The 23,926-nt window shown below is 38.5% G+C and overlaps 1 protein-coding gene across 1 annotated transcript in view; it reads left to right on the top strand.

The window, feature by feature from the left end:
* Nucleotides 1-3,697: 3,697 nt before the first annotated feature.
* LOC104154854 (DNA polymerase zeta catalytic subunit-like) overlaps nucleotides 3,698-23,926 on the top strand; it is a gene marked incomplete at both ends in the record, with an annotated part of 34,339 nt that continues 14,110 nt past the window's right edge. The window contains 11 exons of the mRNA XM_009700382.1: nucleotides 3,698-3,792; nucleotides 4,783-4,887; nucleotides 5,858-5,942; nucleotides 6,028-6,180; nucleotides 6,475-6,593; nucleotides 9,124-9,361; nucleotides 13,274-13,413; nucleotides 16,373-20,564; nucleotides 20,940-21,922; nucleotides 22,538-22,620; nucleotides 23,699-23,824. Of these exons, the coding sequence (XP_009698684.1) occupies nucleotides 3,698-3,792; nucleotides 4,783-4,887; nucleotides 5,858-5,942; nucleotides 6,028-6,180; nucleotides 6,475-6,593; nucleotides 9,124-9,361; nucleotides 13,274-13,413; nucleotides 16,373-20,564; nucleotides 20,940-21,922; nucleotides 22,538-22,620; nucleotides 23,699-23,824 (6,319 nt within the window). The remainder of the gene's footprint in view (nucleotides 3,793-4,782; nucleotides 4,888-5,857; nucleotides 5,943-6,027; nucleotides 6,181-6,474; nucleotides 6,594-9,123; nucleotides 9,362-13,273; nucleotides 13,414-16,372; nucleotides 20,565-20,939; nucleotides 21,923-22,537; nucleotides 22,621-23,698; nucleotides 23,825-23,926) is intronic.

Below are 23,926 nucleotides of genomic sequence, written 5' to 3'. Positions count from 1 at the left end.
CTCTCTCTCTCCCCCCCCCCCCTTTTTTTAAAACTGGTTTCTTTTTAAAGAGGAAATTAGTGAAAGTAGAGAGCTCGGAGCTTTGCTGTTGTATCTACCAAACAAGTCAAAGACAAATCTTGACCAGATTTCTGGTCCTTTACATGTGTCATTTAGCAAAGGAAAGTATTAAAATCAGAAACTGTTCTGATATCAATGACCATTGTGTATCGTGGTCCCTTTTCACTTGTCCGCAGAAACATTTTGAATTCATGAAGCGAGCAGGCAAAATTTGCAGCCTCCTCCCTCGTTCTTGTTTCCCAGTGATCCTGCATTTCTTTCTTACTATGTGATCAAAATGCAAGTTTCAGCTTGCCTGTAGTTCCTGTCGCCTGCCACGCAGGCAGGCTCTGTTTGAATGCTGCAATGAACACGAGCACCCAAAGTGTGTGACATGAAAAGTATGTATTTTGATCATGTTACGTACTTGTTTCTCAGCTGATGGCGTGACTGGGAAGGGAGGGAAATGATGGCAATGGATGGTCCTTAAAGTGTGCATTAGGGCATGGGCAGTCTGCTTCTACTAAAAGATTGAGCTGCTTTGGTTTAGGAGTTCTGTGATCTGCCCTCTCAATTCTCACAGTAACTCCAAAACAGTACTACTGACTAGAGGGATTAGTAATCATGTATTAATGCATAGCATCTTGCAGTCATTAATGAATTCTACATGACAAGTGCTTCACAACTTCTGGCAGACTACTTTTGGATGTTTAGAATAAAGAAATATCCTACTCTGCTGCCTGTTGCTGTAACCAAGCGAAACATACATTTACATACAGAGTGAAAAATACATTTACTGTATTAATGCAGCCACAAAACATGACATCACAAATTTTAGAAGTATAACTGCCAAGAAATTATTCTGGAAACTTTGTTATCTCTGCTTTTAAACTATATACTTTCAAAATGTTAAGTGTCATGCAATTTCTAAAACTGACTCGCAGGATGCCTATTCCTTTTTTCTTATCCCTCACTCCGTTAAAAATCTAATTGCTGAGATTTTGGTTTTGTTTCTCAGTTTCATATTGTGTATAACAGGATTTTACTCTCCAGTAAAAATTCCACTGTTATAATGGGATACAGGAGGAGAGCAAAGATGAGTCTTGAAAGCTGAGCTTGCCCGCTGTAGAGAGGCTGAGGTTATCACAGTAAACCCTATCAGCCTTACACAGGGAATATTTCTTTCTTGCCCCAGAAGTCAAGTTACACATCAGCTGAGCAACTGAACTAGTAATACAAATTGAACTTTGTATAACTGTGATATACAAAAAGAGTCAATGACGAAATAACTAGATCTCCTTTCAGTCCTCTGTCTTTTCCCATATAAGTGCCAGTAAATAGACATTCTAAGACTGATTTAGTTTCTGCTTACGTTTCTAGCACTGCTTATTTCAATCTTGTCCAGTTCTTTGCCTAAACAGTTAAGCTAAGAAGCTGTAAGTCTGCTGGGGTTTTTTATCTCCACTGGAGATTTTTTTAAAAAAAAGGAAGTGGACTTTTTTAGAACTTCACTCTCTTACAGTTATAAATAATTCTCTGATTTCCTTGTAAGGTCTCAGTGTTCTCTTTAACAGTGCAGGAGGCTATTTCTGCATTGTGCAAAATGCAGTTGATATTTCAATTGACTGACATTGTTTCTTCATAGGTGGACAAATAGAAACAGGTGTAATAAAGTAGTTATAGCCTAACAATTTCAGTTTTCTCTCTGCGTGATGCTGCCACCTAACAGTCCTACAAAGCAAAGTATTTGTTTCCCAGTGCCTTTTTTAACCTTTATGAAGTTCATACACTGTTGTGGTCCTAATAATTAATTCTTGCTTTTGTAATCACAAATGAATGAGTTTGATGTCTCAAAGTAAGTCATATGGTACATTGATACACTTAGAAATACATCTTCCCTCTTCCAGTTTAAAGCCATTGCCCCTTGTCCTATCACAAAGTCCCTCCCCAGCTTTCTTGTCGGCCCCTTTAGGTACTGGAAGGCTGCTCTAAGGTCTCCCCGGAGCCTTCTCTTCTCCAGGCTGAACCACCCCAACTCTCTCAGCCTGTCCTCACAGCAGAGGTGCTCCAGCCCTCAGATCATCTTCGTGGCCTCCTCTGGACTCGCTCCAACAGGTCCATGTCCTTCTTGTGCTGAGGACCCCAGAGCTGAAGGCAGTACTGCAGGGGGGGTCTCACCAGAGCAGGCTAGAGGGGCAGAATCCCCTCCCTCGACCTGTTGGTCACGCTGCTTGGGATGCAGCCCAGGATGCAGTTGGCTTTCTGGGCTATGAGTGTACATTGCTGGGTCATGTTGAGCTTCTCATCAACCAACACCCCCAAGTCCTTCTCCTCAGGGCTGCTCTCCATCCGTTCTCTGCCTGGCCTGTATTTGTACTTGGGATTGCCCCGACCCATGTGCAGGACCTTGCACTTGGCCTTGTTGAACCTCATGAGGGCCCACCTCTCCAGCCTGTCCAGGTCCCTCTGGATGGCATCCCATATCAACAGCACCACACAGCTGGGTGTTGTCAGCAATATAAGCGAAGTAGTTTAGGTTTGCATTTCTTTCAGATTTCATACTTCTAGGTAGTTAAATGATTTCCAGAGAAAGTGTCAGGATATCCAGCTTTTAATTACATCATCTCCTCCTTGCGCTATAGTGACTTCTATTCTAAGCTTATAGAGAGCACTGAAAATATTAATGAATTATATCTTGCATTCCATGCTGAAATTTTTGAGGCTCTGCATATGTCAGGGAATGTAGGAATACACATAGATGTTGTAAGTCACTGCTTGCTTAACCTAGACAAAAGGTCCAGAGAATAGCATTATATTAACCATGGGGAGCTTTGAGGGGATTTTCTGTGTTTCCCTAAAAATTTTCAAAGGGTAAACAGACTTCCACATAAACCTGGGAGAAGGTTTCTCTTTCTTGGTTTCCTTCATGGACTCCTTAAAATGAGTTCACTGCCAGCAGCAGGTGGAAGGCCACTGACCTTAGGAGATCTGAAAAGGCACAGCAGGAAGATGATCAGATCATTATATGACAAGCTCGGATCTGTTTCTGCTGTTTGAAGTCTTTACCAAGCCAGTTATCTGTAGTTCTGCTCGTGTTTGGGATGCTAATACTCTGTTTATATTCGCTAGGCTAGCCCTAAGCCTCCTAAATAAATAAAAAAATCTGAAAAATAAAACATTTTTTTGCTTCACTTCCTTTAGTTGGAAATGTTAAACTGATTTGCAGTGCTCTGAACTGTGAAAGAGAGAGAAAAATCCTTGCCGCTGTTGTTTTCTGGGCACAAGATCACAGGAATGCAGATGGTCCTATTGGCTAGGAGTTCTATAGAACATTTCATCTTGTGTTTGAGGAGGAGAACATTATTGTAATTGCTGTAGTATTTAGAGTTGTTTACCACTTCTTTCTCTTCTCCCCACAAAAGAAAAAGCTAATCCCTTTAAGATGAAGATACAAATTTCTCATCTAATTAGGTTTGAATTTGACCGTTAATTTAAGGACTTGCAGGTGAGGATTAGAACTCATAATTCTGTATTCAGGTGCTCTCTCCTATTCCTCCTGAAATATTTCAGATGTTAGTCCAGTTAGAAAACAGCAATGATGCGTGTTTCAAAATCAACATATTGATAAAATTAATCTGTGGTATTTATGTTGTCACAGCTCTTTAATGTTGAAAGGTGTTGAGCCACAAAGTACCTGTGAATTGGAGGTGGATGCAGTAGCTGCTGACATTTTAAATCAACTGGATATTGAAGGTGAAGCGATAACTTTCCATGTAAAATGTTTTAGGAGAGGAACTATATTGTCATCTCTTTTTAAGGCTCAGCTTAGTTAAGCCACAATCCAGATTTCAGTGTTAGTGAATTGTTGATCTACAAATTTGTACAGTTTAAAAAAAAATAAAAATTGAATTAACTCTAAAAGAAAACAGGTTATAAGAATAACCTATTGTCAGAGCAATAAAAAGAGATTTTTGTTAATGCATAACAGAAAGGTTCAGACCTATAAGGAAAATAAATGAAATATCAACATGAAGTATGCATGTCTTAATATAAGTCTTATGAGGAGCGGCTGAGGGAGCTGGGGTTGTTCAGCCTGGAGAAAAGGAGGCTGAGGGGAGACCTGATCGCCCTCTACAACGACCTGAAAGGAGGGTATAGCGAGGTGGGGGTTGGTCTCTTCTCCCCGGTAACTAGCGATAGGACAAGAGGAAACGGTCTCAAGTTGTGCCAGGGGAGGTTCAGGCTGGACATTAGAAAGAACTTCTTCACTGTTAGAGTCGTTAGACATTGGAACGGGCTCCCCAGGGAGGTGGTGGAGTCACCATCCCTGGAGGTATTCAAAAAACGTTTAGAGGTGGCGCTTCGAGACATGGTTTAGTGGGTTTTGCAGGCATGGTGGCATCAGGTATACGGTTGGACTTGATGATCTTTGAGGTCTCTTCCAACCATAATGATTCTGTGATTCTATGTGTATGTATAGATCTACGTACACACACACGTGTACTTGGTGAGAAGACCAGCAAAAGCCAAAGGCCTAGATAACAAATAGGAGATCTAGAAAGCAAGTAAAGTTACACCTTAACTTTTACATGACACTGAATCCTAGAATAAGGCAAGAATTGCAATTAAAAAAGTAACAGGTTAGAATGACAAAAGAGATGAAGAAGGGTGTCAGAATCTAATTTGGAGGGGGGGGGTGTGGGGAGAATGCTTCGTCCCTTCATCTATTATTGCGTATTTCAGCCCAGATTGGCAGGAACCCTGGTTTGCAAGCTATATGGGAAGATGAAAAGCAGCGACGGAGAGAGAAATGTGAATCTTCTCAGATTAAGCCACCTGAGTCACAAGGTAAAAAAAAAAATAAATAAAAAATTTGTGCAGCTGTTTATCAAAAGCTTTGAATGAGAAGCAAGTGGGAGGTAGAATTTAAATCTGCATATCAAGTTGGAGGGCTTTTTAGATGTACTGTTTTTTCAGTTCCAAGTTTACTGATTGCCCAGTATGTGTATTCTGATTTTAAAAGCAAGATACATAATCTCTCCTAAAAACATCATGATTCAGCTAGCTGCAAAGCATTCTAGGCAGAATGAATGATAATGACAGTTAAGATTGCATGCTTTATGATGGAAAACATTTAAAAGTTTAAATACTGGCAAAATTAAATCTGTTATCCTGAAGCTTTCTGATGTAGTGCATGCACAAGGGCAGTTCCTTTGAATTTCTGTGGAATTGTATCTAAGGTGATGTTAGATGAAAATTCTAAAAGGATGGTCAAATCCCGGTATTTTTATGTAAAAGTCATTGCACAGGGAGGACTGTGCTCTGCAAATTAATTGCATAATGAACAGAGATGTTCTCTGCAGAACCTAGGCTGTGTTTCTTGTAAAATACGAATGATATTTGGCAAGTAAGCCAGAAGATTGCAAGAAGAAATGAGGCAGGTTTGTGGCTAAGGCAGACTGCTTTCTGACTGTGGTTTTCTTCCTGCGTTCCTATGTAATATTATTTGGGCTGTATAAGCCAGACTTTTCAAAATCATTCACTGATTGTTCTTTTCCTGGCTGCTCACCTTGGTGTAGTTGCAAAATGATTTGCAAATGCTGTTGATAATCGCAGTTGCAAATGAGATCAGTGAGACTATGTGAAGTATTTTAAAGTATTTAAATACACTTGAAAAATCAGCCTTCAAGTTTGGCACTTAAAATTAGCGGACACTTCAACTGTGAGCCATTTCCTAATAGAATTAGTAATTTTAGCTGCTCTCTGTGTTGAGAGGTCGAAGTAAAATTGAATAACAAATATTTTTCAAATTTTAAAGACCGAGGATTTGTGCCAGCAACAGAGAGTGAAAAATTTTTTCAGAAGAGACTTAAAGAAATCCTCAAGCAAAATGACTTCTCTGTGTAAGTGTTTAGCCATTTGCCATAAAGTATAGTATTCTGTGCAACTCTTAAATATGCATTTAAAAATTGGTTTTTAATTAACTAGAACACTGTCAGGATCAGTGGACTACAGTAACGGATCAGAGGAGTTCTCTGCTGAGCTAACGCTACATTCTGAGGTACTTTCTCCTGAAGCCTTTCAGTGTACGCCAGCTAATATGGTAGAAGTGCATAAAGATAAAAAGATGAACAAAGGTGAGTATTTTTAGTAGCATAATTGTTTAGGCATAAATCTGTGTCATGCTTTGGCTGTTTATACTATTGGCAGAAGTAAGCCAAGGAAGATCTGGTTGTCAGTTATGAAAAAATGAAGAGTAGTTTTGCTTTTATTTTCATCATTGTTAGAGTAAGCCTTTTTAAAATTGCCATAGCAAACAATGGAAACATACTTGAACAGTAAAATCCATTTTAAAGTGGCTTGCTTTCATAATGTATTGATGTCTGTGACTCTGAAGTTTTATCCTTTTTGTTTTTCTTTTAAAGAATCCAATAGGATGCATACTGATAAAGAAGAGGAAGCACTTATTAATGAAGAAGCAATTTTAAACATTGTGGAGAATAGTCAGAGCTTTCAGCCTTTGTCTCAAAGACTGAATCAGACTACAGTTTTTAGTGAGTATGACTGGAGTGTGTTTTCTTCCAGGCTGTTTTATTGTTCCACAGTCTTCATTGTGTTCGCTTACATTACCAGTCATGAGAGAAAGTAAGTAGTTTACCTCAGGGAGTTTGTCAAGCAGATTGAGACTTCACACACCCACCCACCCCCCCTACTACCACCACCAAAAAAAACACCTTCTATTTTTTAAAAATGTCACCAGGACAGTATATTTGTAGAGGCTGCTATGCTTTGCTGGTTTGCTAAGGCTGTCCTCTTGCCAGGTCAGCTCAATGCAGTCTCTTATGGATATTGCTCTTCCTTATGCTCCTAGGGTTATAGGACTGAAACGGTCAGAATAAAGAGGAATTTGACTGTCTATCCATGATATTCTTGCAATTACTGCATCTTTCTTATAGTTATGGTAGAGAACATGCTCATGTGCTGCTGCCTTTAGAAGCTCAGCTGTCTAGAGATACTGGGGGATAGTAGGCTGATAATGAGGCAAGTTGCAGCAGAGCACTTCCTAAAATTTATGGTTGAAGGCAAAGAAACAAGAAGTAAAACATTGAAGAGGGGAAGAAAAGCCATGACAGCAAACAAATGTAAATGACATGAGAGGAAACAACAATGAAATAACACAACAGTTCATGCTCTCCCTCTCTCTATATACATTCTTATGTAAACATTACAGTATAATGTTAATACGCACTACAGTTGATACTATCAGGTACCAGGGGATGGGGGGGGAGAAGTATCTGAAACCCATAGCTTTGAGTGCTTTTGATGCATACATGGTGTGAATATGTGCATGGGCAGGAAGATATGTCTATGGGTAATACAATATACAACAATATACAGTCTTTTCTTGCAAAGAAAGGAGGAGTGGGTGGAGTGAAATTAAAAGTATTTTCCAGTGCTGTTTTAATTTGCAGAAAGATAGACAAGATTTTGGTTATGAAAGTTTTATAGGCAAGGATTTGAATTTATCGAAAGAACTACAAGTAAAGAAGTTATATGGGAGCTGGCAAACATGAGCATTGATTATCTTTATTTTTTTAGAGTGAGAAAGTTGTGCTGAGAGGATGAGAAGTGGCTATAATAATATATAGGGTACATCTTATGTCTGCGTTTGAATTGCTCAACCAAATAGGAGCGTTGAAATGGTCTGGTTTTTTCCAGTGGCTAGGGAGTCAAATGGAGATTTTATGACTTTTTCTTTCATTTTGTATTCTTTTTTTCCCCCTTCTTATCATGGGGCTATTAATTGCTAGCGTCATGCTGCATCTTTGGGTCTCTTATGCTCTTTTGTAGCATGGGCTAGTCTTTACTATGCCTTTGTAGAGTTGTGGTGTCACAGGGACTGTGAAGTGCACTACTTCTACTGCTGCTACTGTAAAGTACACAACAAAGTTTATATTAATGGGAAGTAAAGGTTGGAGTTTAACAATGGACCTCACAAAGGGTAATGGAACCAAGAACAAAAACTACAATTGAAAGTGGGTTAATTCAGAAATCTGGCAAAGGGGATGGTTTCTGTTCTAAATAGTTGCATGGTGTCTTGTGAAGCCTTTGTAAAATATGGAAAATGCCTTCCTCACCAATGTTGAGACCTATTTTATATGATTCTCAGGATCATTGTAAATCATATATTTCCTGAGGAAGGAAAGTAGAGATTGTAGTTCTTCAGCCAGAGGAGAAGGAGAGAGAAGTAACAAAGATGCCTGGTAGACTGGAGATCATAAATTGGTTATGAGGTCAGATGAAAGGTAAGCAGGAGGAGAGTGAGAAAAAAATGTGACTTGGAAGGATGTCTAAGAAATAAAGAATGAGAAGGCAAGTGCATGAGTTAGTGTAAGCTTGGGTCACATAAAGGAAAATAAAAAAAAAAAAACTTCAGGGAGGAGTAAAATCGTATAACTTTCAGTGTTTAGAGGAACTTAGGAAGAGAATAGGTTATAGTGAAAAGTGAGATGAAGTTAAGCATTATAGTAAAGGACAGAAGGAAAGAACAACTAGTTGGTCAAAATCAGCATCACCTTTCATGAGAAACAGTGCTTGAAAGTCTTCCAAGTGACACAGAGAGAAGTGCCCAGCAAAGTTAACACAGCCATTGAAATGGTAAGAGGAAGAGAACACAGTGATGCTTCCACAGCTGGCACTCATGCTGAAATAAAAGGGGAGAGGCTTCACTGAATGCGAGGAGGTAATAGGTGCTGGGGGGGGGGGGGGTGGAGAGAGAGAGAAGTGCTTCCTTGAAGTCTACTACAACCAGAAGAGGAGGGTAGAAATAAAAAAAGAAGGTTGTCAAGACTCTAGATAAAGAGCTAGAAAAGATAACCAATCACAAAACTTGAAAAAAATAAGGTATGAATAGAGCTTTGTTTCGTAGCCTGCCTTGCTTTAGACAGTAACAAACTAGTAGATTTTTAAATGGTGAGGGTTTTTTGGCCTTGGTTGGTTGGTTTTGTTTTTTACTGGTAGACTAACTAGTCATTTACAAGTAGAACAAAGTATAGATTCTACTTGTATGGACTTTTTCTGCAGTGGACAGTAGTGCCGATGAGGCCATGATTGATCTGTTGGCTGGATTGGAGAATGATGGATATCACATGGAACATCACAAAACACTCTCTCACCATCGTTCTCTTGGAAGCTGTCGAAATTCTCAGAACAGCGATGATGAAGAAAATGAGCTGCAGTGCGAGAAAGAAGAAATGGAACTTAGCTTGTTAATGTCCCAAAGGTGGGACAGTAGCATTGAAGAGCCTGGGCCAAAAAGAAGGTATATATGTGATTTTCTTTTCTTAGCATGTTCTTTTCTGCCAGATCCTCCTCCCTCCTACCCTGTTTTCAAGTGTGCTCTGAGCCCAGTGAGCTCTAGGGAGGTCTCTGTTGACAACATTGGAAAAATCTATGCAGATCTTAGGACAGAATGCAGTTGTGCAGATGATGCTGTGAATCATCAGTTTTATATGTAAATAAAGATTAAATGTTTAGGTTTGGCTAGACCTAAGCTTCTAGTTTGCCCTTTGGGGAAAAATTGAGTAGGTTTTTTGTCCTACAAGTCCAAATACAAAAAAAATTTTAGTTGTGACCTCCTTTTAAGGTCACGCCTTCGATGCAGTACAAATGTTAAGGTGTGTCTTGTACATCTCACATGCCTGTAACTTTTACTGAAGTGAATATTTAAGAAGTCTTCTTGTGAAGACTGATCCAGAGGCCTGAGAAAAACACCCATTTGTTTCTATGCTCAAAGCTTAAATCAAAACATGAACGTTACTCACTCCACTGGACTGCTAAAGGTCAGCAGCTTGAATATTTTTAAGGACAAGATTCTTGGAACACCTTCTCAGGTTGTAATGACCTTTTGTACAGTCTGCACTGACAGGCGTTGAAAGAAGCTATATCCAGTTTCTCTTCACCTCTACTTTGGGCAGACCAGCGTTTTATAATTTTATTTGAAAGATGAGAGACTTCACAGACATAACTTTTTTCTTTTTTGTTTTACATCAGAAATCATAATTATACTATAATTTGGAGAGCAAGAGAGGTATAGAAATACTTAATCCTTCTTTTTCCTGAAGACATACAGAAAAGTTGTAACAGACTCAGAAGTTAGATCATTAGTCTCCTAGTTCTAGAGATAATTCATCTCTAAAGCTACTTTTCTTATCTGATGTTTGATTTTTCTTTGGGTTTTTTTTTTGCCTCACAGTAGTCTGAAAAGTTGGAATTTCCATCTAAAAGCCTTAAGTGGTAGTTTCTGTGTAAAAGCAGCCTATATCTTGCAGAATTTAGTAGCTCAGGCACAGCTCTGTATGGGCATGACTATACAACTTCTGGAGTCAGGTAAAATCCTGAAGCAATTAATTGCTTTTATGCAGTAAAGAATCCTATTTAAAAAACCCAACAGACTTGATGAGCTGGCTCATGAATAACAGGCTTGTATATGCCTACATCTTAATCCCAGACAGAAGGCACTAGGGAGAATGTGTATACCAGGTGCCTCCACAGGGAGTCAGCTCATGTTCAGAGGGAATTACAAGCTTTGTTTCCATGTGATCTCTCCAGAATTTGAAGTGAATTCAGAAGAGAGTGTGAGTATCTCTGCCACCTACATGATTCTGCTCATGCATAAAGAGCCAGTTTCAGTCTGACGATGGATTCAACCTTACTCTACTCAGGCTCGTTCTATATCTGTACTACTTCGTAATACATGCTACTTTATCCATATTACCACTTTTCTGTTATTGGATATTCACCAATCTTCCGTTATCTCAAAGTATATTGAGATAATGAGGAGTAACAATAATCTACTGAGTGAATTAAATGGCTTGGGTTTGATTTGTGCTGAACTGGAGAGAAAAAAAGCCCATCAAGACTTGGACTGGTTCATGCATGGTGGTATCATGCTGTGTTACACAAATTTTCCTGAATGCAGAGAGATCCAAGTTTTTATCTGCAGAAGCTGTCTCCAACCTGACTGGGTTTACTAAAGTTGACAAAGACCTGCTTCATGCACAGGATTATTGCATAATTCAGGTTGGAAGAAACATCTAAATGCTATGTAGTCCAGTGGCCTGGTCAAAGCAGCTTTGGATAGATCAGTTGCTCAGGGCCTTGTCTGGTCAAGGTTTGAGTATCTCCAAAGACAGAGATTCCATAACCTATACGGACAACACGTCCCAGTGTTTGAACACCCTCATAACGAAGAATGTTTTCCTTGTACATGACATTCCCTGAGGCAGCCCTATGCCCATTGCCCCTTTCATATCGCTGGATACCTCTGAATCTGGTTTCATCTTCTATATACCCACTCATCGGATCCTTGACAAGTGCAACAAGATCTCCTAGTTTTTTCTCAAGGCTGAATAAATCCTATTCCCTTAGCTTCTCCTTATACATCCATCGTGAGCTCCAGCCCCCAGTCACCCTTGTGCTCCTCGGCTGGATTTGCTCCAGCTTGTCAGTGTCTGTCTTGTAGTGGGATGCCCAGAACTGAGCACAGTGCTCCAGCTGCAGCCTCACAGCCGCTGAAATTGGCTGCAGTCTGGTAGTCACAGCCCAAGAGGCAACTGGCCGACTTTGCTACAAGGCACCCTGCATGCACACTCTGGGGTTCAGCTAGTTGTCCGCTGGGGCTTTTGCATTCTTTTCTGCAAAGCCACTTCCTAGTAAGCTCTCTCCCTGCCTGTAGCAGTGCATGGGGTTATTTCATCCCATTTGTGGGACATTTGGATTTGCCTTTTTTGAAGTCCATGAGGTTGCTGGCAGCTCATTCCACAGCCGCTTGAGATCCCCTGGAATAGCAGCCCTACTCTCCAGAGTGTTGATTGCTCTCCTCAGTTTGATATTCATTTGCATATAGAGCTCGAATGTCTTTGCACTGTACTTTCCCATGTTTTGGGAACATAGAAGAAGGAGAACAAAGCTCAGTTAGGTTGTGGCCACTGTGTACCTAGCTGTGCTTGTTACTTAAGTCTCTCTTCCAAGTCATGCTGCTTCCAGACCTGAGTTAGTCTGGAAATCATGTAGCCATATTTGAGTCTGTTGTTCCTGAACTAATAAACATGGCTTGATTGAAGTTGGCTCAGTGCTGAGCACGTTCAGATGTCTGTGGTGTTAGGATACATATAATTCATGCTCTGGTCGAACTCCACAGATAAGGGTTCTTCAGAAGTAGATTGTATTTAGGTTATTGTGGATTTTCCTTCCTATAACTTCAAAATCTTTGTATTTATCCCTTTTAAGGTGCTACACAATAATGTTTTGATGTATCAAGCTACTAGGATAGATTATTATTATCTTAAAGACAAAAAACAAACAAAACCAAAAAACCCCTCAAACCTCAGTTCTTTAATATTTATCTGGATTTCTCTCTTGTAGCCACAGAATGGCTTATTTCTATGAAGAATTATGTCCATCTCACCCCTTATTTTAAAGAAGAAGAAATCAAATTCCTAAGTGCTTCTAGAGTTCTAATATACTGGAGGATTTGGTTTGGGGGTTTTTCTATTTATTTTCTTTTTTTCTCCCATATAAAGCTGTGCTACCTTAAAAACATGAAGAATTTGTAGAAGCTTTGCTTTGTAGATTTACTACTACTTTTTTTCCCCCAGCAAATTCCTGACTGTAAAAATGTCAGTGTAGAACAGTTAACTTAGTACAAGCAGCTTAAGTACTAGCAACAGCAACTTCAGAATCTTCAAGGAGGGATGGAAACAAACATTGTTTTGATGGTTGTGATTTCGTTAAGCCTGCCAAGAGAGAATTGTTATAATACAGTAAAGAATCCTTAAAAAAGTTTGCTAGGAGGTAAACTGAAATAATTTTGTATAGTTGGTTTAGTCTTCAAATTTCAAGCACTTTCAAGCAATGAAATTAAATTGTAGTATGATTGAAATAAATTCAAGCATCTCGGTGCCTTCTTTCTGACTTCTTAAGCCAGTGAATCCTGCTGAGTTTGTCTGTAGCTTTTAAATGGTTGGCTGCCACTGTTACCTCTTAAAATATTCTTCAATGTTACTATTTTGAGTTTCTCAGTGAGAAATGCAACAATTTTTTTGTTTATTTCCTTTTGCTCCCCCAGATTACACAACCATATAGCAGCACACCCCTTTGGTTTTGAGGTTCCCTGTGGCTATTGGTATTTTCTAAGAGAAGTATTGTGCATTAATTAGTCCATTTTCTCTAGGTCAGCTGGCAAAAATACGCATCAAAGCTCAACAGAAGAGGATTCATCTTCAGGGGAAGAAATGGAGTGGAGTGGTAACAATGTGCTCCTAACTAATCTCTCTATACCTCAGTTAGATGGGACTGCCGATGAAAATGGTGGTAAGTAAACAAGAGAACAGCTTTGAACTTTGAATTACCTGGTTCATAGTTTGTTTTCCAATCAATTTGTCAGTTCTCCAAAGTGCTAACCGTTCTCAATTATTGTTTCAATTGGAAGGAAATGCTTTCAACAGATTGCAGAAGCAGGCCCTTAACATCTTCCTTATAAGCCAACAATACCTTAATCTCAATGCCCTCTACAAATTACAAGAATCTGCTTTTCCTATTGTATTAATGATCCAAAAAAGGGCATTTTTAAATTAGTTTTGTGGAAAAGATCATTACCTTGTTGCAAGGGATGTTTTTCTGTTACTATTTTTTATGCAAATGTGGTGTTAAAATTAATGATTCTGTAAAATCATTTATCCTATGCTAGGATTTAATTGTAAATAGTAAATGTATTATTGTGTAAATTTAGATAGTTCTTTGCTTTGCAAGTATTTGCCACACATGCTAAAATATAGTGAGCCTTTGTTTGAGCCTGTGTTTTATTCAGCAGATTGCATGTTCACATTTGGGATTGCATGAGTTGAAACAATGCAGTGGCAAAGCTGATGCAGAAGAAACTGCCTTTCAAAATCTATGAAAAACTAAATTAATCTGTAGAGATCTCTCTTGCTACTCTTGCTTATCTCTTTATAACCTGCTGTCTTCAATCAAATAGCCTTAGTTAATAGAATGCACACTTTGAGGTTAGGCAGATATGTAAATACTATTATTTGTTTCATTAGACAATTGCATATTTTCACATTTATAAAATTCTGTTGAGCAAAACAATGTAAAATGTATGGATCTTGTGGGGAAAAATATGTATCTGTATCCAGGGTCTTCTCAGTATTAGGTTAACTTTTCTTCTTGGTCTAATCAACAGTAATTGTTCTTCTTTGCTTAGAAATGTTGTATTAGTCATACTGCGTTGCCTTTAAAATTTGAAATTTGTGGTTAACATCACTTTGTACAGAAGCTTCTTTCTTAATCCATGGTACAAACTGGGTAATGTAAAATCTTGTTTGTGCTCATGCATGTACCTAATTTCCTATTATTGCATTTGCTCTTTGGGACAGGAATGTAATCCTAACAAAATTTCTGTATTAATTTGTGTATCTTCAAGGTATTTGACAAAAATAACAAACATCATATGTTAGTATATAAAATACATACGTCCTAATATATCTATTGGCAATTCTTTATTAAAGAAAGTGAGCTGTATGATCTTACTACATAGACAACCACAGCTATTCTGTTGTGTCCACTGTTTAAAGCATAGTTTGCTTTTTCCTTTGCTTTTATAGGTATAATGGTGGGGTTAATGCAGGAGTTGATGTACTACTAATAGGATTTGGTTTTGCAAAATACATAATTGTAGTTTCCTTATTTTGCACTACTTTGTAATTTAATGTAAAAAGGGATGCTTCTGGCTTGTAAGACTGTATCTTAAATTGTTTAAATTTTAGAATATTTTAAGTATGAAATATCACTTGCAGAAGAAGAATGTCAGCTTAGAAAGAGTTTATTACTGTGAACTTTTACATAAACTTCTTAGAGTCGGAGGTGCAGTAAATTCAAAACTCTAAATCAGAAAGTGCTTATCCACACATAAATCTATGTCCATAACGTCTGACTGACAAGTATTTTTGCAGTTTTTATATCTGAATAGTCAGCTTCCAAGTGTTTGTTGACACTTCACTAAGCTCCCATTTTCTTGGTTTTCAGTTAATTGTTGTCATTCTTTGTGTGGACTCCTACCCTCAAAGAATCATGGGCAGCATCTCCCAGCTGTGTTTCACAGCTCAGGCACTCTGTGTATGCATTAGAAAATGGTATTAGGAACAGATTGAGACTTCCTTTTATTTTTCTCACCTGGCAACACATACATTGCTAAGCTGAAGGCAGCATGAATCTAAGATAATCCTCAAATTGGTTGAGACTTACGGCAAAGGTGCAAAGGATCCCCTGTCTAGTATGACAGCATGCAGCACGTGCTTTCAGGTCACACAGCATGTTTCATAACTCCTGTCGCCCTTCAGCATTTCAGCTAAAGATGTGGACACATAAACAAATTGCTGTGTGCCAGGAGCTCTGTGGTAACAGCCTCTCTGCAGAGGAATAAACTCCTTCAAATGACTTGGTGTTCATTGTGGTTGTGAGCAAGCACGCAGTTGCTGCAAACCAGTTGTTAATTTGTTCCTTGCCACCTGCTTGTCCACACTTATCCTGCAGTAAATGTCGTGAAAGTATCAGCAGAAGAGAGAGAAATCGCCCCAGGTATTGTGTGATGAGTCTGCACAGGACAGTTACCGCAGCACATGCTGGTTGCAGATCTGTGGGGGAATGTTAACACATGGATATGAATTCATGAAGTAGCTAAATGGTGCGAGCTCCTTGCATAAACATGAGAAAAGGTGGTGGATTGCTCTGCTTTATACAAGTGCAGCAAACTACCTATGCCTAGCGCACAGGACAGTTAATACAAAGCCTTTGCCGTGTTGTAAGGTAGTACTTTAGCTTTGTGTGCAATGACTTTTCTATATGGGAGAAGTCATCCAAATAGGTTCTTTGTTTTTCAGAGCCAATGAGTATGCATACTTCTCAGACACAAAGCAGGATACAAACTTTTCTAGAAATCAGTCTGTTTGTATTTAGTTATCTGAAAGTGATTTTAGAAGCCTTCTTTCAGAAAACCAGCATGAAATCTTTGGCAATTGTATGCAGGCCTACCATTTAGGAGTATCTGACAGAACAACTGAGACACACATGTACTGACAACGGGATTTTGATAAAGCAGCTCATGTACTCATGGTCTCTAGTTGTCATGATCATAAATGCAATGTGATTGACAAGAGTTTAGTTTCTTCTTTGGATGGGAGGACTTTCAGGAAAATGTCATTAAAATGGTTAATGCCTTAGGTTATTTTTTTTACAGGAAAACTAGAGTAAAATTTCTTGTCTTCCATTTCAGACAATCCTTTGAATAATGAAAGTTCTCGAACTCACTCTTCCGTCATTGCAACAAGCAAAATGTCTGTAAAGACCTCAATCTTTCACAAAGATGCTGCTACGCTAGAACCCCCATCTTCTGCTAAAATTACTTTTCAGTGTAAACACACAAGTGCCCTTTCTAACCGTGTTTTGAATAATGAAGATTTAGTAGAAGACCGCTCACAACCAAACACAGAAACAAGACCTGAACTTTCAGTCCATTCTCTTACAAAAGAAAGCACTTACTCAGCAAAGTACCCAACTCCATTCAGCAATAGTACCCATGCAGAAAACTCTCACAAAGAAAGTAACAAGAAAGATACTCTCCCAGTTCCTTCATGTGAAAACAGTATTTTTGAGTATGAAGACGACATTTCATCAGTGAGCAGACAGATACCTAGTCGGAAGTATACTAGCATTAGAAAGGCTGAAAAGGATGTTTCTTTTATGCATGTGGGTCGCCACATTGGTGACAGCGTGTTGAATAAAAACTTATTTAACTTTTCCGATTTGAGCCACTCCAAAGGTAAAATGTCCTCTGAAGTAAATGAAAAATCCAGCAGTGCAAGTATAAATAGTTTTTTTCCAGCAACAGTTACAGAAAATTGTGAATTGGTGTCTTGTTCAGGAGGCAGTCGAACTGTGGTACATTCACTTGAAAATAACACTGATGAAGGTGGCCTTAATAAGCTTAAAATTAGGTATGAAGAATTTCAGGAGCATAAGGCAGAAAAGCCAAGCCTCAGTCAACAAGCAGCACATTATATGTTCTTTCCTAGTGTTGTTCTTTCTAATTGTCTCAGCCGACCACAGAAGTTAGCTCCGGTGACCTATAAATTACAGCAAGGCAACAAACAGTCCAGGTTGAAGCTGAATAAAAAGAAACATGGTTTTATCCATCATCAGGAGCCTGCAAGCGTAAATGATGTTGCATCAGAGAAGGGAAGCTGCTATACACAAGGTAATGCTTGTAGTAACATTCCTGATAAGGATAGTGCTTTACCTAGTGACTTAGTTCAAGTTCCTCTTGAGGCTTTTGAAAACAAAATGCCTACAAGTACTGCTAATTATACTGACTGCCAGTTTGCAGATGGATCTCTTGAAGCTGAGCAGTCATTTGGATTGTGTGGGAATAAATATACGCTTCGAACGAAACGGAAGGTAAACTACGAGACTGAAGATAGTGAATCAAGCTTTGTCGCACACAACTCAAAAATTAATCTACCTCAACCGATAGAAAGTGTTGAAAGTTTGGATGGGTCTCAGAAGTCACGAAAGCGTAGAAAACTTTCTAAAAAATTGCCACCTGTTATTATTAAATATATTATCATCAATAGATTTAGAGGGAGAAAAAATATGCTTGTTAAACTAGGGAAAGTAGATTCTAGTGAGGAAAGAGTTGTACTCACAGAGGAAAAGATGAACTTATATAAAAAGCTTGCACCTTTAAAGGACTTTTGGCCAAAAGTTCCTGACTCTCCTGCAACCAAATATCCTATTTATCCACTAACACCAAAGAAAAGTCACAAAAGGAAAGCAAAACATAAGTCAACCAAGAAAAAAGCTGGAAAACCACAAAAAACAGGTAGTAAAAATATTAAAAGAACTTTATCTTTCAGAAAAAGGACTCATACAATTCTTTCTCCTCCTTTGCCATCCTACAATGCTGAAGCTGAAGACTGTGACTGTAACTATAGTGATGTTATGTCTAAGTTAGGTTTTCTTTCTGAGAGAAGCACAAGCCCCGTAAACACATCTCCACCTCGCTGCTGGTCTCCAACTGATCCAAAAGCAGAAGAAATTTTGACCAACCTGGACAGAGAAGCTTTATTTAGTAGGGGGCCCAATATGTACAACAGCAAGACTGTTAATTTTAGTGTAGGAAAAAATAGTCGTGCAAAAACTCAGGTTAAGAAATGTAAAAAGAAATTTGCTAGCCCCACTGTATCTACCAAGAAAAAGAAAAAGGTTAATCAGGCTGATGAAACAGCAGATGATGGCAAGAAGAAACCTAGAACAAAACAAAGACAAAAAACAGCTGAAAAAGCATCCTCAAGAAAGCGCATTGTATTTAAAGATGGAAAAGGAAATACTCGCTCTACTGCAGAAGTGAAGTTTGTGCTGAAACATCAAGATCTGCCTGAGATTTCTTACAACTCTGTCAACTCGCAGCCACTTCATAACCGGAAAGACTGTCCTCTTCCTGGCTATTACGAAGGATATTTTGCACAGCTCCCTTCAGCAGCTGATGCACAAGGTAATTCATCAGGCTGTTTTCATTCATTGATGGAAATTGATAAGCCTGTAGATGCACAGTGTTTACCTGCTCCACGAGAAGACCCTCATTCATCTTTTGCATCTACTCCTGTGGCATCTGGAAGGGAAGTACCAAAAATGAGCTCTCAAAGGCCCCGGACTCAAAGTGCTATATTTAGAATGAAGGATTCTACTCTCATTCAAAACACATCTGATCCATCTACTCATTCACCTCGGGTAACACAGAATGCACTGATCTCTAAAGATAAGACTTCTGCAAAAGGAGAAGAGATAAAAAATTTGCAAAACAGGTATTTACCACCAGTTGGGAAGTTAAATGAAGCTCGTGAGTCTTTGGACACAGCAAAGATGGATCAGTTACATGCCACTAACTATTTGCATTGTAAAGACAATAATCAACAGCAGATTTTTTGTTTACCAGAGGCATCCAAGCATTCCGATCCTTGTTCTTCTATTTTGAAGTCATCTGAGGAAAGCCCTGGGACACTTCAATTGCCTAAGAACTGTTTTGTAACATCTTTGAAGAGTCCAGTGAAACAGTTAAATTGGGATCAAAACCAGAGAGGGTTTATTTTGGATATGTCACATTTTAAACCTGAAACAGTAAAACAAAGGTCTCTGTCAGAAACAACCATGCAACCAAAACCCATCTCCCAGTATAAAAACAGGACTATAGTGTCCCCATCAGCATTCAGTGAAGGACAGTCTGGCCTAGCTGTTTTGAAAGAGTTGCTCCAGAAGAGACAGCAGAAAGCTCAGAATGCAAATGTTATACAGGAACCATTACCAGCTAAAACACAGCTGAGCAGGAACATATGCCCTCTTGAACAGAATAAAGCAATCAAAAGGTCACGGGCAGTCACATCACCAAGAAAATCTCGTGCTCCCAGGAATACAAAACCTAAAGAAAAAGCACCAAAACTCTCAAAAATGGAGTCTTTAAGCCAGCAGATCACTAGTCGCGTTGATCACTCTGTGTCTGATGACAGCCCCATTTTTTTTTCAGACCCTGGTTTTGAAAGCTGCTACTCTCTTGAAGACAGCTTGTCTCCAGACCACAATTACAACTTCGATATTAATACTATAGGGCAAACTGGCTTTTGCAGTTTTTATTCCGCAAGCCAGTTTGTCCCAGCAGATCAAAATTTGCCCCAGAAATTCTTGAGTGATGCAGTTCAAGATCTTGGTTCTGGACAAACAACAGAAAAGGACTTTCTGTGTCATAACGACCAAAAATCTGAGGAAGAAAAGCAACATTCTTCAAGCACAAGTAAATGGATACGGTCTGGTTCCCTGAGCCCTGAGCTTTTTGAGAAAACCTCACTGGATAATAATGAGAACCACTGCCATAGCCAATGGAGGAAAAACATTCATCCTTCAACTCCTAGATCTAGTTCTGTCAGTACCTCTTGTGCACAAGAGACTGAGGCCTATTTAAATGAAAAATTCAAACTGAATAGAAATACAGTAAATAAAGAGAGATTTCTTAACCTTCCACAGCCAACCAGCTCAGACTGGATTCAAAGCCACATTAGAAAAGAAACCACTTATGAACCTTGTCAACCACTTGATTCAGTTAATACCTCTTCTACATCCATATTGTCTTCTCCTGATGGTGAACTTATAGATGCAGCTTCTGAGGATTTAGAATTGTATGTTTCGAGAAACAATGAGGCATTAACTCCAACTCCAGATAGTTCACCAAGATCAACCAGTTCTCCCTCACAATCAAAGAATGGAAGTTTTACACCTCGTACTGCTCACATTCTTAAGCCTCTCATGTCCCCACCCAGTCGTGAAGAAATCATGGCAACTTTGCTGGATCATGATCTCGCAGAAACAATTTATCAGGAACCGTTTTGCAGTAATCCTTCAGATGCTCCAGAAAAACCAAGGTACTGTGTTAAATTAGTCTGTCTACATGTGCCTGTGATGATATTAAATTTATTTTATTTCTCTAAACAATTTTATGCTGTTACATGGCAAAGATACATGAAAGATCCCATCTGATATACATACATTTGAAGCTGAAGATTACTGTACTTCCCATGCAAGTACCCATTTTCGTTCATGACACTTTGGGTTTTTTATTGCTTGATATTATCGTAGTAAGTGGGAATGTGCCTGCTTGGTTTGTAAAAGAAAGATACTGCCCACGGGAATTGCATAGTGAGAAAACTAGTTAGCAGGACTCTGCTTATATATCATCTTGAGGACTGCCTGCAGGGCAGTTTAGAGCAAAACAATAATTCAAACTGTTTTCTTCACAGGGAGATTGGAGGACGGCTTCTCACAGTGGAAACTAGGCTTCCAAATGATCTGCTTGAGTTTGAGGGGGACTTCTCATTAGAAGGTCTACGACTCTGGAAGACTGCATTTTCAGCAATGACAGAAAGTCCTAGACCAGGGTCTCCTCCTCGTTACGGTCACTCTACCATTAATAAAAGAGAAAGTAATAGCCATAAAACTAGTGAAGACAAAAAAATAGTCATAATGCCATGTAAATGTGCTCCAAGCCAACAGCAAGTTCAGATATGGCTTCATGCCAAAGAAGAGTATGAACATTTCAAGAAATTACCTAAGAATTGTCCTGCTGAGCTGGCAAAGGCAGCTGAGAATTTCAGCTCTCCAGTATTGTCTGAAGAGAAATCTGTAGAAGTAGTAAAAGCAGCTAAAGATTTAAATTTATCTAGCCTGGAAGATGAAAGACCTATTGTGCCTACAAAGAATTCTCCTGCTTCAGTGGCAGAAACTACAAAAACACAAACCAAGGAAACCTGTGATAAGTCTATAAGCACTACAGGAACTTCTGTAAGTACTAAAAATGACATAGACTCTAACAAAACTCCATCTGAAAGCAAGACACTTACTACTTCAACACTAGAACATGAGGAGGAGGAGGAGGAGGAAGATTATTATGTCAATTACAGTTCACCAGATTCTCCGGTACTTCCTCCTTGGCAGCAAGTAGTGTCTCCAGATCCCAAACAGTCCAATTTGGAAGACACAGAGTGGAAGAGTCAGGATATTATTTTGTCTTCTGTGGAAAGAAATGTTGTATTACCTGCTGGAAGTGCACAAAACTCTCCATCCACCCAAGAAGAGGTTAGGGCATCGTTTGACACATCACCATTTCCAGTTAATGAAGATCCTGGAAATCCTGCATCCATTTGCCTACATAGTACACCCATTGTGCAGAATCAAAATCAAGATGGAGTACCTGAAGTTCTTGGTTTTACTCCTTTATCCACAGGTAAATCCATTAAGTGATTCTAATGATATACTTTTTTCCAATGATACACTGATTTCTGAATGTGATGTTATATTTCTTTTGACATAAGGAGAGAAGAATTACATCTCCACAAAATATATTTGAAACTAGTTTTGGAAAGGAAAAAGCCTGTGTGTTATTGTTAAGTAACTATTGAATTATGAAAAAGTCTAGAAGCAGAACACCCTTTTGCTTCCTGATCGTCTCTAGTACCTGAACTCTGAAGTGCTGGTTAAAAACTTAATTTAAAACTATAGCTTGTTTTGGGGATTTTGAAATCTCATTGGTTATATTGCTTGTATTTTTCCGAACATAATCTCAATGTAGAGTGTGAATAACATTGCCGGGTTCAAGAAAATAGTCACATGAGGTTTGGTAACTTACTGGCCTTGTACTATACATTCCTAAATGTCTAGAAATACCAAATTGTAATAGTTATACTTTGGATTGGACAGGTAATAAAGTTGTATTTGTTTATATATATATAATATTTGTTTATAATGTTAACCGAATGCCTCTGGTTGTTTATAGCATGTTGTTTAATGTCTAGACAATATTATTGAGGCTAAGCAGTTTTGCACTCATATATGTTTACAGAAACAAAAGCCCAGAAACTGAGCCACAAAAGGGGGAATAATACTGATGGTCTCCGAAGAGTACTTCTAACGACACAAATGAAGGTAAATTAAGATTTTTATTATGACATGCATACACATTTCCATTCTCTTTCTTCTGTGTTGTTTTTTTCCTTTTGCTTTTAAGATCTTGAAAATACATTTAAAATGGTAGGGAGCAATTGCTGTAGAATCAGTGTACACTCAAAGTTAGGAAGAAGAAATCAGTTTAATTTACAGAGTGGGGAAAAGTTGGATATTGAGAGCACGTTCTATGTTTCAGAGCAGTGAGACGCTAATGAAACACTGAGGAGACACTGGGTAAGGATGTTGTTTTGCTCTTTTAGTTGCAACATCCTTTTTAAGTTGTATTGTGATTTCCCTTTTTTATAAATGTGTGTATATATATATGCACACAGAGATATGTATATTTATGTTTCTGTGTGCATTAGTTTTCAGACAATATTCTAAGCATTTTCTGAAAAAAACATAGGCAGTGAATGACATTCATATGCTGACAGTGTAGAAAGGGGAATGGATCACATAAAATGATCAGACTCGCATGTTTTCCTTAAACAGTGTTTCTGCTCGCCATGCTGGAAACAGAACAGTGGGCTAGGTGGATTACTGAAATGACCCAATAGTCTTTTCTCTTATTCTCAACATACTGGCATTCACCTAATTTAAGTGGGTACTTAAGTGTACCCTTAATTCGGTGCTTTAAAAAGTGGTGACTGAAACAGAGGGTTTTGATGAATTGTCGCTCAAGAGAGAATAGAGATTTGCTGCTTCCCCTGTCCTCGGGCTTCTAAGAAAGCCAGTATGTGTGGGCTTTGGGGGTTTTGTGTTTGTTGGATTTTTTTTGTTGGTTTTAAAGTATTTCAAACTGCCTCTTGCTTTACTATGAGCTTTCGTTAAAATTATTCCTAAAAGGCAGAAAGATACAACTGTTGTTTCCCTGTTGAAAAATGACATGAGGAGGATGGCGAAAGCATTTTTTTTTTTTTAGTAATTGTAGTGTAGCATTTGCATTTTCATTGATAAATTTGTATTTAATATTGCATATTAATTTAGCAGCCTGTAGTTTTTTCAATATTATACTGTACTTTTTTTTTTCTTTTTATTTTTTTCCCCCTCCAATAAGAATCAATTCACAGCCCTCGGCGCTCCAAAGAAAGAGACTTCTCAAATTGAAGGACCATCTTTAAATAACACTTACGGTTTTAAAGTCAGTGTGGAAAACCTGCAGGAAGCAAAATCTTTACATGAGGTAATTTACTGTTACATATTGTTTTATAAAATGATAGTTTATCAGATCAGTTTTATAATAGAATTTAAAAATCTTTTCCTCCTTGGTCCCTTCCTGACTTAA

Source organism: Cariama cristata, unplaced genomic scaffold (assembly GCF_000690535.1).
Source record: "Cariama cristata isolate BGI_N322 unplaced genomic scaffold, ASM69053v1 scaffold14665, whole genome shotgun sequence".
NCBI classification, from domain to species: domain Eukaryota; kingdom Metazoa; phylum Chordata; class Aves; order Cariamiformes; family Cariamidae; genus Cariama; species Cariama cristata.
The sequence above is the reverse complement of the archived record's forward strand: the minus strand, read 5'-3'. Positions and strand labels throughout refer to the sequence as shown.